Source organism: Neophocaena asiaeorientalis, unplaced genomic scaffold, assembly GCF_003031525.2.
Source record: "Neophocaena asiaeorientalis asiaeorientalis breed wild unplaced genomic scaffold, Neophocaena_asiaeorientalis_V1.1 scaffold59, whole genome shotgun sequence".
In the NCBI taxonomy this organism is placed as follows: domain Eukaryota; kingdom Metazoa; phylum Chordata; class Mammalia; order Artiodactyla; family Phocoenidae; genus Neophocaena; species Neophocaena asiaeorientalis.
The window spans coordinates 3,681,635-3,698,594 of NW_020174268.1; the positions used below are offsets into that span (position 1 = coordinate 3,681,635).

The window sequence follows — 16,960 nt, forward strand, 5'->3', positions numbered from 1 at the left end:
GGGAGTTTGGGGTAGAATTTAAATAAGAAACTATAATCTTATAAGCTATATAAATTTAAATTACAATCTCACATAAAATGAAGTCTAGAAATAGGGTAAACTTCAGGGCTGGGTGATGTAGTAACACAGTGAAATCACTGGAGACCAAATTTTCTTGTTGTTTTTTTCCTTTCTTACAGCTCTGCTATTCCTACTGTTGACTTCACATTAAGGCATATTTCTTTTACCACGATGACAAGCAATCTAGGTTCACCCAGTGTGTGCCTCTCTCCAATCACAAAATAAGAATTTTTTCTTTTAGTCTGAGTAGGCCAACTTCAGTCACGTGGCCACATCTGAATCAATAACTGATAGCAAGATAATAGCCACAGGCTAAATGAATTAGGCCTGGTTCCTGAATCAACAGAATTAGTAAGGAGAATGGGATTATTGTGACTAGACTAGACTAATGAGGGTCTAGCAGTGAATCTGGGGTCAACTCCCCAAACCAAAATGCAGCTTCAAAATGACAACAACTGAATGGATTCTGGGGGGTTCAAAGTAACATACTATACCTTTGGTACTACACTTCACCTCCTCAGAGTACAATGCCACACTTCTGACAACTGCAATAGGCCATAAAAAAAGACACTTTCCGACCTAGTAAATGTTTTCTCTGTTCACCTTTACTGTTGCATTTTGGACCTTCCTTCTAAGGTCATTTTCCATCGTCCTGATGTATATCCTATTAGACAGTCTCTGAGTAATGAAGGTCTCCTGGTAGTCAACACTCTCAATTTTACCAGAAAGCTTCTTTATTATATCCTCATTCTTGAAAAGCAGTTTTGCTGGGCTCATAACTATGGGTTCATACATTCACTTCAGCTTTGAAAATATCATTCCACTGTAGTTTGGCTTCCATTATTGTTACTGATGGTATCAGTCTATCGTTCCTTTGTAGAAAGATCTGACTTTTATCTCTGGGTTTTCCAATATTCTCTCTATGCCTCTCATGTTTTGCAGTTATGATATAATATCTACTTGATATGTATTGTGCTTTCTGCAGGCTTATATCTCATCAATAATGGAAAATTCTCAGCCATTATTTCTTTCAATATTGCCTTTCCCATTTTCTATTTTTTTCCTGGGATTCCAATTAGATGTACATTAGGTTTTCTAAGTTTTTCCTCCACATTTGTGAACCTCTTCAATATTTTCTATAACGTTGTTTTTATGTGCTGCATTCTGGATAAACTCTTCAACTCCATCTTCCAAGTTACCAGTACTCTCTTCACAGATGGGCCCAAGGCTTAGTGTCTGACTAGCTCTAATACCTGTAAAAGTCTTAAAGTCACTACCGGCTTTCACACTTGCTGCTCAATCCTTGGTTTCAATTCTGTCCTTGTTTTGCTGCTGTTTACATTCTTGAGAAAGCACGTCAAACCCTTCTCTCAGCAGCTCGAGTTAAAGTTAATGTTAATCCAAAGTTTTCTTCTGTCATTTACTATCACATATTGTATCAAAGCTATTAACAATTCAAAAAGCTATTATTAATTTGTAAAAGATTATGGTTCTCACCTTAATGTTTTCAAAACTTTTCAACTGGACACTTCTGATCAAGGCTAAAAACTTTTAAATAATGAACAATGCTTATTGTGGTTTTTTGGCCTGAATATTAGCCCAACAACTTAGCTCAGTATATAGCTTTTAGGACAGATATAACTGACATTTTGAAATTTTAAAATGATTCACAGATGTGCAATTTCAGATCCTTTCAACACTACAGAAACACAGATGGTAAAGAAACTTAGATCTACACTAAGGAAACTGTAGTTTATTTCGTTTATACTATACTGAAGAAAAATCTCCTAATAGGGTTATCAGAGATTTTCTTTTATGAAGTCACAAAAATTATACTAGCTCATCTCAGAATAAGTAGAGTCACAAAAAAACAAATAAGATTATAAACTTCAAAAAACAGTCAACAGATAACAAAAATCAGGTCATCTCCAAGCACCGTATTTTAAAAATTACAATGAAGAGAGAACAATTATTAATATTTCTGTATCTATGTACCGACTAATACAGCAATGAAGAGCACAGCTACAGGAGATGGGGAGTGAACTAGACAGAAGCATACTACTAACAAGATACTTTAAAAGACATTCTCAAACCAAGATAGATCAAGTAGACAAAGATATATGTAAACTACAGGAGATCAAAACAACAGATGTTTCAGATATACTTTAGAACCTGAAAGCCAAACAACAGAAAATATACCTTCTTTTTAAGCATATAGAGAAAATTCAGAAAAATTGACCATATCTTAGGCCACAAAGAAAATCTTATCAAATCTGAGAAAAAGAAATACAAAAAGCAATAATATAGAAGTTATTTTTTAAAAAATGAAAAGAATACACATATAAAACAAACAAAAGGCTCTTCAATCTGAAAAATTTTAAACATGCCATTAAGCAATTATTGGACCACAGGTGAAATACAAACCTAAAGATGAGAATTCCTTAAAAATAATGACAATGAAAGCATGATATATGAGATCCATGGAATTCAGCTAAAGCAGTTATCAGAAAAATGCTTATAGCATTAAATATGTGTGTGCATATGAAAATAAATAAATAAATATGCCACCAATTCAAAAAAGAAAAAGAATACAATAAACCAAGGAGGGAATTAATAAAGAGAAATAAATGTGTTGAAAAGAGAAAGAACTAATATATAAATCCAAAAGCTAATGCAAATAAACCACTGACTAAACTAATGAAGAAAAAAGGGAAAACGCCCAAGTATTCAAAATCCTATATGACAATGTGAAAGTAGCCATTAGAACAGAGAAAACAGAAAAACGTGATTTCTTTGCACAACTCTATGCAAACTAGTTTAAAAACCTAGACAAAGTACATAATACTCTAGAAAAAAACTAACAAAACTGACTTAAAGTCAAAAGTCTATTAATTTCCACTAGAAAAATAAATTACTTACAGAACTTCTTCATAAAATAGTACCAGACTCAGGTGGTTTCACATGGGAATTCTACCAAACCTTTCAAGAGCAGAAAATCCTGATACCACTTAAGATATTCCAGAGCAAAGAATTAGGAATATTTTGTTATTATAAGGTACTTGGACTACCTGTGAAGTGCTATAGTATTATTTGAAAGTAGACTTGAATTAATCGTAAATGTAATTGCAAACTCTAGGGCAACCACTAAAAAAGTAAAAATAACAAGTATAATTGATATGTTAAGAAAGGAGAGAACATGTAATAGTATAAAATGCTCAATTCAAACCATAAAAGGCACAAAAACAGTGGAAGACAAAAAACAGGAACAAAGAACAATGGTATAACAAATAGAAAACAGTAACAATTACAGTAGATATTAATACAACTGTATCAATAATTACTTTAAACATCAATAGACTAAACACACCAATTAAAACACAGATTGTCAGAGTGGATCAAAAAACAAGACCCAGCTAGCTATACGTTGTCTATGAGAAACCAACTATAAAAATAAAGACACATATAAATTAAAAGGAAGGGGATGGAGAAAGATACACTATGCTAAAGAGAGTGGGAGTAGATATATTAATTTCAGACAGGCAGACCTCAGAATAAGGAAAGTTAGCAAGGACAAAAGGGCATTACATAATGATAAAGGGGACAATTCTTCAAAAAGACATAACAATCCTTAGTATATATGCACCTAACAACAGTGTCAAAATATATGAAGTAAAAACTGATGTTACTGCAAGGAGATATACCTGATCCACTAATACATTCGGAGACTTTAACACCCCTCTATCAGAAATGTACAGATCCAAGAGGGAGAAAATTAGCAAGAACACAGCTGAAATCAAAAGCACCTTCAATCTACTGGATATAACTCACATCGATAGACTACTTCACCTGATGAAGGTAGAAAACACATTCTTCTCAAGCTCACACGGAACATTCTGGACCATTTTATGGACCATAAAACACACTTTTAAAAGAACAAAAATCATATAATGTCTAATCTCAGATCACAATGGAATTAAACTGGAAATTAATAATGGAAAGATAGCTGGATAATCTCAAAATATATGGAGATTAATCAACACATTTCTACTTAACACATGGGTCAAAGAAGAAATCTCAAGAGAAATTTTAAAATATTTCAAACTAAATGAAAATAAAATACAATTTATCAAAATTTGTGGGATGCAGTGAAAGCAGTGTTTAGAGAAAAATTTACAGCACTGAATTCATATAGAAATGAAGAAAGCTCTAAAATCAATAATCTAAGTTTCCACCTTAGAAAACCTGAAAAAGAAGAGCAACTGAAATCTAAAGTAAGCTGAAGAAAAATAACGAAAATTAGAGCAGAAATCAATGAAACTGAAAACAGGAAATCAATAGAGAAAAACCAACAAAACCAAAAGCCAGTTCTTTGAAAAGATCAAGCTTCTATGCAGGTTAACTAAGAAAAAAAGAGAGAAAACAAAAATTACCAATATCAGAAACAAAAGAAGAGACATCACTACAGATTCCAAGGACATTTAAAGGATAATAAAGGAATACTATGAATAATGCTATGCCCACAAATTTGATGACCTAGATGAAATGGACTAGTTACTTGAGAGACACAATCTGCCAAAACTCACACATCAAGAATAGACAATATGAACAGACTTATATCTACTAAAGAAATTGAATCAATAATTAATAACCTTTCAAAACATAAAGCACCAGGTCCACATGGGTTCATGTGTGAATTCTATCAAACATTTAAGAAAGAACTTATACCAATTCTCTATAGTCTTTTCCAGAAGACAGAAGCAGAGGGAATATTTACAGAATTATTCTGAGGCCAGCATTAATACCTAAATATCTAATACCAAAACTAAATGAAGACACTACAAGAAAAAAAAAAAGGACCAAGATATCTCATGGGCATTGATGCAAAACTCCCGAACACATTAGCAAAATATAAGCAAATGAAATCCAACAATATATAAAAATAATTATACACACAACCAAGTGGGATTTATACCAGATATGCAATGGTGGTTCAACATTCAAAAGTCAATTCAGGTAATTCATCACATCAACAGACTAAAAAAGAAAAAAAAGACACGATCACATCGATAGACAAAGAAAAAGTATTTGACAAAATCCAACACTCATTCATGATAAAAACTCTTAACAAACTAGAAACAGAGGAGAACTTCCTCAACTTGATAAAGAACATCTATACAAAACCTACAGTTAATATCATAATTAATGGTGAGAAACTTTCTTGCTAACCTCAGGAACAAAACAAGGACGTCCCCTCTCACCATTCCTTTTCACCATCATAATGGAAGTCCCAGCTAATGCAATAAAACAAGAAAAGGACATAAAAAGTATACAGGTTGAGAAGGAAGAAATAAGTGTCTGTTCAGAGATGACATGATTATCTATGTAGAAATTCTGAAAGAATCAACAAATCTGTAGGTTGCTTTGGGTAGCATGGATATTTTAACAATCCTAATTCTTTCAATCCATGAGTACGGTATATCTTTCCATTTATTTGTGTCATCTTCAATCCCTTTCATCAGTGTCTTACAGTTTTCAGGGTACAGGTCTTTCACCTCCCTGGCTAAATTTATTTCTATGTATTTTATTCTTTGTGAGGCTGCTGTAAATAGATTTTTCTTTCTGATAGATCATTATTAGTGTATAGAAATGCCACAGATTTCTGTATATTAATCTCACAGCCTGCAACTTTACTGAATTCATTTATTAGTCTAAAAGTTTTTCTGGTGGAGTCTTTAGGGTTTTCTATATATAGTATCATGTCACCTGCAAATAGTCGTGTATATGTATTTTAAAGTAGCGGGATAATCCAATAATTTAGTTTTTAGGTTACCTATAGGGAAAAAAAGAGTGATCAAGAGATAAAAGGTAGACTTTCCTGAATGTAACCTGTTCTGTAGATTTAACTTTGAAACATAAGATACCTCATTAGCCCAGTAGGCATCAGTCTCATAACTTTGAAACCATGAAAATGTTTTATATACTTAGAAAACAAAATTATATTTTTAAAAAATCCCTAAAACTAAAATCAAAATGAAATGAATCAACCCAACTTCATCAATTTTGTGGTTTAACCACACAGACAACTGTTCAAGTGACTTAAAATACAATAATTTGCACTTTGGTATACAGCAGAAACTAACACAACACTGAAAATCAACTACACTCCAATAAAAATTAATTTTTAAAAAGTACAATAATTTGACTATCTCTTCCTAAGAAACATGTATCACAGATATTTCCCTCACGGGATATATCCTAAGAACTACCAAGACATCTTAAACTGTTTGAAGTAATCATATTATTAGTAATACGATTGTTAATTATTATTCTGGAACTATTAAATGTAAGATAATGCAAATGAATGTCAACAGGGACTAAAATTTTCAGCATAAGAGAAAAGTGATACAGCTATAAAATCAAAGAATTAGGTAAAAGTCTTGCAATTCTAAATTTGAACTATTTGAACTCATGTTTGTGTGCATGTTTTTAAAGAGAAGATACATATGTATTTCCTAGGTGAAATACAATGAAAAGCCCTAAAAATAACTAGTGGTTTCCAAGTAGTGGTCCTGAAATACCATCTCCCAATAAAAGAACCAGTGCTGTACGTAGGGGAAAATGGCTGACTCCAAGTAGAGGATAGATATAAAATATATACAATGAGCTGGGAACATCTTAACAGAAACAAAGAAACTATCAAGGACTACTGAAGCTGTGTCAATACAGGCAGGATATAATTGGACTTCATCAAAATTAAAGGATATCTTTAAAGACACCACAGGGACTTCCCTGGCAGTCCAGTGGTTAAGACTCCGTGCTTCCACTGCAGGGGGCATGGGTTCGATCCCTGGTCAGGGAACTAAGATCCCGCATGCTGCACGGTGCAGAAAAAAAAAAAAAAGACTCCACAAAGAAAATGAAAAGGCAAGTCACATACTGGGAAAATGTATTTGCAATACACATATCCTGCAAATGACTGGTGGTATTCAGAACATATAAGAGCCACAAATCTGTAATAAGACAAACAGCCCAACTTATAAGCAAAAGACATAAACGGACACTTCACAAAAAAATTGTAAAAGGCCAATAAACACATGAAAAGATGCTCAACATCACTACTCATCAAGAAATGAAAATTAAGGGACCTCCCTGGAGGCTCAGTGGTTAAGAATCTGCCCAGGAAGATCCCACATGCCATGGAACAACTAAGCCCGTGAGCCACAACTACTGAGCCTGCGCTCTAGAGCCCGTAAGCCACAACTACTGAGCCTGCACACCACAACTACTGAAGCCCTCGCGCCTAGAGCCCGTGCTCAGCAACAAGAGAAGCCACCGCAATGAGAAGCCTGCACACCGCAACGAACAGTAGCCCCTGCTCGCCGCAACTAGAGAAAGCCTGCACGCAGCAACGAAGACCCAACGCAGCCAAAAATAAATTAATTTTAAAAAAAAGGAAATGCAAATTAAAGCCACTATATACCCAGTAGAGCAATGCCAAGTGTTGGCAAGAATGTAGAGCAACTGAAACTCTCATACACTGTGGGTTGAGGATGTAAAATGGAATAACCACTAGGGAAAACTACTTGGCAGTTTCTTATAAAGCTAAGACACATAACATACACATAACATATGACTCAGCAGTTCCACCTCTAGGTATTTACCCACAGAAAACTATGTCCACACAGACTTGTACACAAATGTTCATAGCAGCTTTATTCATAATAGCCGTAATAACCAGAAAACAACTCTAATGTCCATCAACTGGGGAATGGGTAAACAAATTTTGACATATCCATATAATAAAACAGTAACCCACAATAAAAAGAACAAACTGTTGACACATACTACAACATGGCTGCATTTCAAAAGTATTGTGCTAAAAGAACCGAGACCCAAGAATATATAATATCTGATTCCATTATAATGACAGATCAGAGGTTGTCAGGAGCCTGGTTTGAGAGGGGACTGACTCTAAAAAGACATGAAGATATGTTCTGGGTGATGGAAATGTTATGTATCTTCATTGTGGTGGTGGTTATACAGGTGTGTACATTTGTCAAGACTCAAATGGTACACTTAAAGTGAACACATTTTATAAAGTAAACTTTTAAACAGAGCTCAGGATCTAATATAAAGACCTCCAACAAGCTAAGGAAGGGACATTTGAGGGAAAAGAAAAAAAAAAAGAAAAATAGTGGTACTGGATTAGAGTTAAAAGACATTAATAAGAACTCATGTTTAGCTCAATACAGATAAAGACGGTTGCCTGTAATATTTATAGATATATGCATATACACCAATTAGTATACACTCATATATTTCATTGCTCTGTCAGCTGAGAGGGCCTAAAAAAAAACAGCACCCCAGTAGGAACAAGCACACCTAGTACCAGATTTCAGCTCGCTCTCTCACTCTCGCTCTCGCGCGCTCTCTCTCTCTCTCTCTCTCCCTCTCCCTCTCCCCTAGCCATCAGAGAAAATGTCCATGCTACCCATACAAAGAGGTCCACATAGAAACTGAGGCCTCCAGCTGACTTCCAGCATCAACAACCAGACATGAGAGTGAAAAAATCTTCAAATGATTCCTGCCTCCAGCATCCTAATACTTTAGCTGAGGTTCCAGACATAAAGGAAGAGAGAAGCCATGCCTACTGTGCCCTTTCTGATTTCCTGACAGAATCCATGAACAAAATAAATGGTTGTTATACGCCAAGGTTTGGCAACTGGAACTCCTTTTAATACTATCAAAAAATATTATGTATTTGCAGATCATACAAGGCTAAAGACATTTTTATATAAAATGAACATTTTAATCTACATTTAAAAATCACAGTAATCAATCACGTACTACATACACATTATCAAATTCCTACCAGGTGGTATATATTGTATCTCCACTTACACCCTTCCCCTTCTCTTCTAAACCTTTTCCTTTGAAATGGGTAAACAACACTCCTGTGTTCTACTAAATCCTATACTCATTCTCAAATTTTTAATTTGGTGACTCTCTACTCTTGCTGTTTTACATTTACTGTGTTTTATTCTTTCCAAAGAATTTTCACATGTACGTCCTCACTTGGTTCTCACTATAACTTGTGACATATTGGTGCAAGAGACTTACTCAGGATAGTTATAAAACTGTTAATAAGGCCTTCTAAGTTAAAGCCCTCCATTGCATGAGTCAGCTTTTTATAACACATATAGTCCTATCTCCTTCCTTATCAGTGAAACTTTTTCCTCATCTAGCCAGAAATATCAAGATGTAGAAAAAGAAGAGAATTTTTTTAGGTGGTGGGGGGAGGGAAATGAGGGACAGGAATAAAACTGGGTAGGGGGCTACAAAGCAAAGCTAATAATTATGTATACATTCTGGGAGGTACAGTTCCCAGAGACAGAAAGCTTCATGCTAGAAATTAGTTCTCAATTCAGAAAACCAGAGAACCAAGCACTAAGGGTAGGTCAAAATCAACTGTAGTGTGCAAAGTCAACATCAATGGTAGCCTATAAAATATCTGAAAGAGGCTGGAAGTTGGATAATCAACTTACGATTCAGCTAAAGACTGAGATCTGAAAAAGTAATTTGCATAGCAGTCATTTTAAATAGATCCAGAGTGGAGGTGAGGATAAGTATCAAGTCTAAATAGATTGTCTGAAGATAAGTCATCAGGTTGAGGTGGGGTAGGAAATGATAAAAATGACCTTTGAAAAAATACTGGACAAGGAAAAGGGAACATCCTTCTGAAGCCTCAAAAGAAAAACTTCTGAAAATGACTTATTATTGGAACCAGAGAAGGTCATTAAAATGATTAAGAAAAAATATTTTAAATATATTACACAGATCAGTTGAAACATTATTCCAATGGTTTTAATTTCATATAAGAGAAAGGAGATTGACAAAAAAGATTAAGACGTTAAAAACAAAGATCATGAAAAATACCGGAGATGGATGGTGGTAAAGATTGCATAACAATGTAAATATACTTAATGCCACGGAACTGTACACTTAAAAATGTTTAAAATGGTAAATGTATAATGTATTTTATAACTTAAAAAAGAAAAACATGTTTTAAAAGATCAATTCATACAAATAAACTCAGACCATTGCCCATCTGCTCTAAGGTAAGATTTCAGGTGAGCAAGGGATGCTCACAGTGCATCTCTAAATCCTAAACTATTAGATATCCTCCCACAATGATGAATTATTTTATACTTTCTTGAATGTGGCCACAAAGCTTCTCTTAAGAGACAGAGATCCCCTATAGCACATGCATGCCCTAATCATCAACAAATGCTTGAATGTTCCTCCTGACTCTATATTCACAGGTCTAATTTTGCTTTCAAAGCTATTTTAATTGTGTGCTCGAATTATGTAAAATAACAAGTCTCTGTTATAGAAGAAGAAAACACAATTCAATGACTGCATTTGAAAAGTTCTATAGACTGGTGGAAAGTATCCAGTACCATAAAAATATATTTATTATTTCATAACTGTTGTAAAATAGCATATTACTGTCTGTGCAAATACAGAAAACAGTGCCAAAAGTTAGTAGTCCGTGATGCTATGAGTCTAGCGTACAAAAGGGGCCTTTCCATCTTAGTTAATAGCATGGAAAGCCTGTAGTTAGGCTTAACACCTCCCCTCCACTCATTCTTTTGGTCATCAAATCCTACTGACACTACCTCAAATTAGCCTCTCACCATGTTAAATTCAGTTCCATTATGTTAAGCATGGTTCTGATCACCTAGACCAGCCAACATGTCCAAAATATTGCCAATGCAACATATGACCAACATAAAAAATTATTAACAAGATATTTGACTTTCTTTTTTTCATACTAAGTCCTTGAAATTCAGTATGTATTTTATACTTACAGCACATCTCAATTCAGACTAGCTACACTTCAGGTGCTCAACAGCCCCACTGGACAGCACAGACCTGAGACCATCAGGAGTTCTCAACAATGGCTGCACATCAGAATCACTTTTCATTTAGTCAGTAAGTGAACTTACTAGTTCCAGGGTCTGGAGATGAATTGGTAAACAAGATAGATCTCTTCGGCCCTCATCTCACATACACATGCCGTTAATTCTTTCACTCTAGGTGCACAGCTTCACAGGTTCTCAGACACACAAGTCCTTTAAAACACCTTATTGTTATTGTGTTGGTTTTCTTCCTCTTCCTAGACTCTCACCCATTCCCTCCTTCATCCCATCTATCCTTCAATATCCAGTGCAAATGTCATTTTCCTCTGGTTCCCCAGGCAGTTACTTATTCCCTCCATTGTGAGCTCTGCTCTCCTCTCTCTGACATACTACCACAGTCTATAGCATTACAGTTTACCTATTTATGAATTGGTCTCTCCACAAGTTCAGGGTTTATCAACCTCAGACACATTGGAGTTGAGGTCAATAACAGAGAAACGGTGGAATTAGTTTGCAGAAAATCACACACATCCTATCTTAGCCATGCTATGTTATCTATGCGATACTTGCCCCTACATAAACTACATATGATTTTCCCATAGAAATTCATTATGTGAAGATCAAGAGTCACACATGTTACAATAGGGAATGTACCACAGAAATGATCAGCACCTGTTTTCGTGCCAGATATAGCACTCAAAATAATTAATACCTGCTATCCTAACTTATTAACAGTTTTCTCTAAGTTTGGATAGTGAATTCCCTAAAACCTGACTACTCTTGAATCTTGAGACTTTATCCCTTAGGTGTGCATGACGTTAAGTGCCTCTGAGGACTATCTCATCTAAGGAAAGCAAGAACCAGGCTTTAAATGTCTTAACAAAATACCAACTTTGCTGTCTATAAATGTCTTAACAAAATACCAACTTTGCTGTCTACTAAAATGATATGCTGAACATATAAACCTTTACAATCAACAACTACTTACACTTAGATATCTGTTAAAAACCTCAATCTCCAATGCCGATAGTCATCTCCTATTAAGAGCCTAAAACCAATTTATATTTGAGAAAAAAGGCTAAGAGCTATTCTAATACCATTTATTAAGCTGTCACATTGGAAGAGTCAGTCATGATACTTGTTTTACATATATTTTCTTCACAGCAACACAATAATATAGCTATCACCTCCATTTTACAGATAAAGAAACTGACAGTAGCATTAAATAACAATTCCTAAAGTAATGTGTTCAGAATATGAATTCCAGATGTCTGCCCTTTACATTAAGTACAATCTACCTAGTGGTATGCTGGAGCCAGTTCACACTGACTCACAAGAGCTAACTGTTAAATTTTTAGGAACTGCACAAGCTGTAACTAAAAATTAAATCATAAAAACAATTAAATAAGTAATATTAAAACCAACAGTACTAATTATTCAAAACTCACTTCCCAAATATTTTAGTACACTTTACTCTTGTGGTTAATTACATTTATTGTGTGTGTGTATTCCCACACTTCCCAACTCTGTATTCAGTGATACCATTGTAGTAGCTTGAAACTGACCATGATGGGAGTATTTACACCAAAGAAATTGGTAAATCCTACAAAGTATGGCTTTCTTTTTTTCTGAGTGGTTGTTAAACATATACCAGCAAACCATGGAGTCCATTCATTATTCTGAAATAAAGAGTTATTTCAAAATGCAATACACATGCTCAGCCCCTACCTAGAAATTCTAATTCAGTAGATTAAGGGTAAAGTACCTGCGTGTGTATTTTGAAAAAGACCATTTCTCCTCCAAAAGGATTTTGATACATACCGCCAGCTGAGAACTACCATTTGAGATTTTTAAAACCGTTTTATGTATCATATCAGACATTAGAAAGCTACATACTTAAAACTGCATTACTTTAAGTCCCCAAAGATGTCTTTACAAACTATAATATAAAACTGTGACACAGCTTTTTTTCAAGGATCAAAATAGCCAAAAGAAAGTTTCTATATATCTAAAATTATCAAAGAGGTTGCTGCTTATACAATTCAGTAACTTTCGTAAAAAGGCTATAATGAGACAACTAGATATCCATATGCAAAAGAATAAGGTTGGACCCTTACCTCACATCATAAATAAAAGTTAACTCAAAATGGATCAAAGATTTAAATGTAAGAGCTAAAGCTCTAAGATTCTTTGAAGAAAACACAGGCATAAATCTTTCTAACCTTGAATTAGACAACAGTTTCTTAAATGTGACACCAAAAGCACAACAAAAATATAGATAAATTGGATTTCATCAAATTAAAAACATTTTTTAAAGGACACCATCAAGAACATGAAAAGACAACCCACAGAATAGGAGAAAATTTTTACAAGTCATATATATAAGGGACTTGGATCCAAAATACATAAAGAATTCTTACAAATCAACAATAAAGGCAACCCAATCTAAAAATGGACAAAGGATCTGAATAGACATTTCTCCAAAGAACATATACAAATGGCCAATAAGCACACAAGAAGATGTTCAACATCACTAGCAATCAGAGAAATGCAAGTCAAAACTACAATGAGATTACCGATAGGTATAATCAAAAAATTAGGTAACAGCAAATTCTGGCAAAGATGTGGAGTACTGGAAATCTCACACACTGATGTAAAGAATTTAAAATGGTGCAGCTGCTTTGGAAAACATCCTAGCAGTTCCTCAAAAGGTTAAACATAGTTACCACATGACTGAGCAATCCCACTCCCAGATATAAACTCAAGAGAAATAAAAACATATGGCCACACAAAAACTTGTATACAAATGTTCATAGCAGCATTATTCATAAGAGCCAAAACATGGAAACAACCCCAACATTCATCGACTGATGAATGGATAAAAAGAATGTGATATCTCAATACAATGGAATATTATTTGGCAAAAACAAGAAGTGAAATACTGATACATCCCCTAATCTTTCACAAACCTTGAAAACACTATGCTAAGTGAAAGAAACTAGTGACTAAAAAACTCACATATTGTATGACTCGATTTATATGAATATCCAGAATAGGCAAATTTACAGTGACAGTAACTGGAATAGTGTTTGCCCAGGGCTGGTGGTCAACTGAGGGGCTAGGGAAATGACCACTAAAGGTTATGGGTATTCTTTCTGGGGTGATGAAATTGTTCTAAAATAGACTGTGGTGATGGATGCATGACTGAATACGTGTAAAGCTGCCCAAGTGTACACTTTAAATGGATGAACTGTATCTCAATAAATTCATTGCAAATGCACACACAAGAGCACGATAAATTTCTTTAAAAAAAAAAAATGAGATCTGGGAAATTTCCATTCCTGACAAACATCTATGTTTTCTTTTAATCAATAAACTACATCATAAATTGTGCTTCTCTTTTGGTTTTACCACTAAATTCTGTGATCATATGTGCTTTCTAGTTCAGTTTCTGTCACCACCATGCCTTGCCTTCACTGTTTTAATTTAAAAGTGTTGTACTGCAAGGCACTTCAACCCTTCTTGGAAGCAGGCAGGAAACGATGGCTGGCTGAATTCCGAAAACTTAAGAATACACTTAAATACTCATGATGTCCACCATGGCACAGAAACCCTATGAAGTTCAGCTTGAGCTCTGCCAACCAGATCCCTTCATTTTAACTACCACCAAGAACTAAAACGGTAAGAATTATGAGTTTTTCCAGAGGACTTTTTCCCTCTAAATTACATTATCCATATAGAACACTGTAATGCAATATTACACATTTACCATATATTTAGCACACAAGATAATATTTAAAATAGAACATAAATAATAAATCACTACTGAAATTTAACTTTGTTTGGGGAAATTCATTCCTACCCTAACAGGTGAGGATGACTCCTCTGTATTTCGTTTCTGGGACTCAGTGTCCACATCTTGGCGCTTGTTCTTCATTCTTTCTCTAAGATCCCCTGTAGGTCTTTCTGGTGACCTTTGAACCAAAAAACAAAAACAAAACAAAAAACAAAACAAAACAACAAAAATCTATATTTATATAACATTTTATAAGAATATATTTACAGAAATAACCTCACAAATCTCAATATAGTTTTTCTACTATCCATGGCTCCTAAAGTTCAGAAAAACAACTAATAAATTTGTTTATATATTAATATATAAAAAAATATAAGCATCACTTACAAGTTTTCTCCCAATACCAATCAAAATGCATACACTAAAACTCCATGGGGTGGCAGGTACTGGTGATATTAATAAGAAACTATAGGTGAGCTGAGAGAAAGGAATTTGTAATTAATAGCTTAATTTGTTTTCCTATGAATCACATAAATATATTAGTTATATTCGAAAGCAAAGAGTAGGAAGGTAAAGTTTTAAACCACAGCACTGCAAAATTAATCTAGAAACAACAGTATTATCATCTATACACGTATATGGTTGGATGCAACATCAACAACTGTGAAAATATTTTATGCATCTCAAGAATGAAAGCAAATAATGTTATTCTTACAATTCTTCTTAAATTTGAAATTATTTCAGAGTAGAAAGTAGTTGAAAAATTCAAAGCAAGATTTTCAACAGTGAGTTTATACTCTGCTTTTATACTCATTTTTAATTAAGGAAAAATATACATACTTATATTTAACACTGGTAAAGCTTCATAATTTATATTAGCAATTTGGTAAATGGATGTTCAATTATTTTCACACCATCACTAAGTGAGAAAAATAAAGCAGAGGTAGAAAACACACTGCCTTTAAAAGACTATTCCTAGAGCACCATTAAAAGAGGGCAATAGTTGTTAAGGAATGATATGTCCCTCTTTAGCCACCAAAAAAAAATGTGTATAATGTTTTTAAAAGATATAAACAGATTACAAAAATATTGACATCTATTTCAAGTAATAGCTGTTCAATCAAATCGAGTCCTTTATCAATCATTAATACAGATCACATGATTAGTGAAAAAATAATTTCAGTCAATTCACTTCAAAGGAGTTCATTAACATTTACACGCACGTTTTATAGATCTATATTAAATGTTTTAACAGTTAAAGCTGAACTGCTAAATGGATCTTCTTATTAAGAACCAGCACTTAAATGCTTTAAATTATACTTATGATGCACATGTAAATTTTATGTGCCCTAGTTTCCTTCATATAATAAGACAGTAATAAACTTGTTTCTATCCCAAAGAGTACCTAACAGAATGCTCTACATACAGTGAATGCTCAGTGACTTAAATGATTTGTGACTAAGTAAGCATTTCTGAAATACATTCCTTATCTTTCCATCTCTGAATCATATTATGAACTATATTTTTCTTCCTTATAAAAAAAAGGGAAAATACACAAATATGAAGGAAGTTATTGGGGAAAAAAATGCACAAAATAGCAAAATTATAACAAAAAATCCTTTATTCTAAATCTAGTAATGACACTATTTTTTTCCATTTTAGACAAATTTCTCTGCCCATTTGCCTCACAACCATCTCTCATAAAAATTTTGAGTATGTTAATGTCACAGATGAAGTAAAGCATGTATTGAAATTACAGTAATAATATAAGCAAAACATTAAAATTATTGAAACAGTTTCCCCAGGTATGTGTTTGTTTATACAGGTATTAAACTTATAAAGACTAACTTTCCCACATTGACAGAAGGGACAGATGACAATCTAAATACAAATAAAACAGAGTACTCAGCATCACAAGTAACCTAAAAATGTACAACATTTAAGTGAACAGAAAGTCAGCTAATGTTAAGGTTTTGAATTTTAAGTTCTGTTAAACTTCAAAATCCGTACACATACACAAAATTCACCCAATTAAAAAGGAAATCTCCAAATGCTAATGTTCAGTTTTTACACTGTTGCTGAAGCCAAAGCAATCAGCACATTCAATTTTAGGACTAGGTAAATCAGTTGTTTACCAATCAAGTTGAAACTGCTTTTGTGACAATCTTTATGTATGTTACAT

At 33.8% G+C, this 16,960-nt stretch overlaps 1 protein-coding gene across 5 annotated transcripts in view; it reads right to left on the bottom strand.

Annotated features, from left to right (window-relative positions):
- Window positions 1–16,960, bottom strand: part of ZC3H13 (zinc finger CCCH-type containing 13) — an 86,886-nt gene that overhangs the window by 62,531 nt on the left and 7,395 nt on the right. For all 5 annotated transcript variants that reach the window (XM_024755430.1, XM_024755433.1, XM_024755432.1 and 2 more), the window contains exon 4: window positions 14,845–14,956. In XM_024755430.1, coding sequence (XP_024611198.1) covers window positions 14,845–14,956 — 112 coding nt within the window. The remainder of the gene's footprint in view (window positions 1–14,844; window positions 14,957–16,960) is intronic.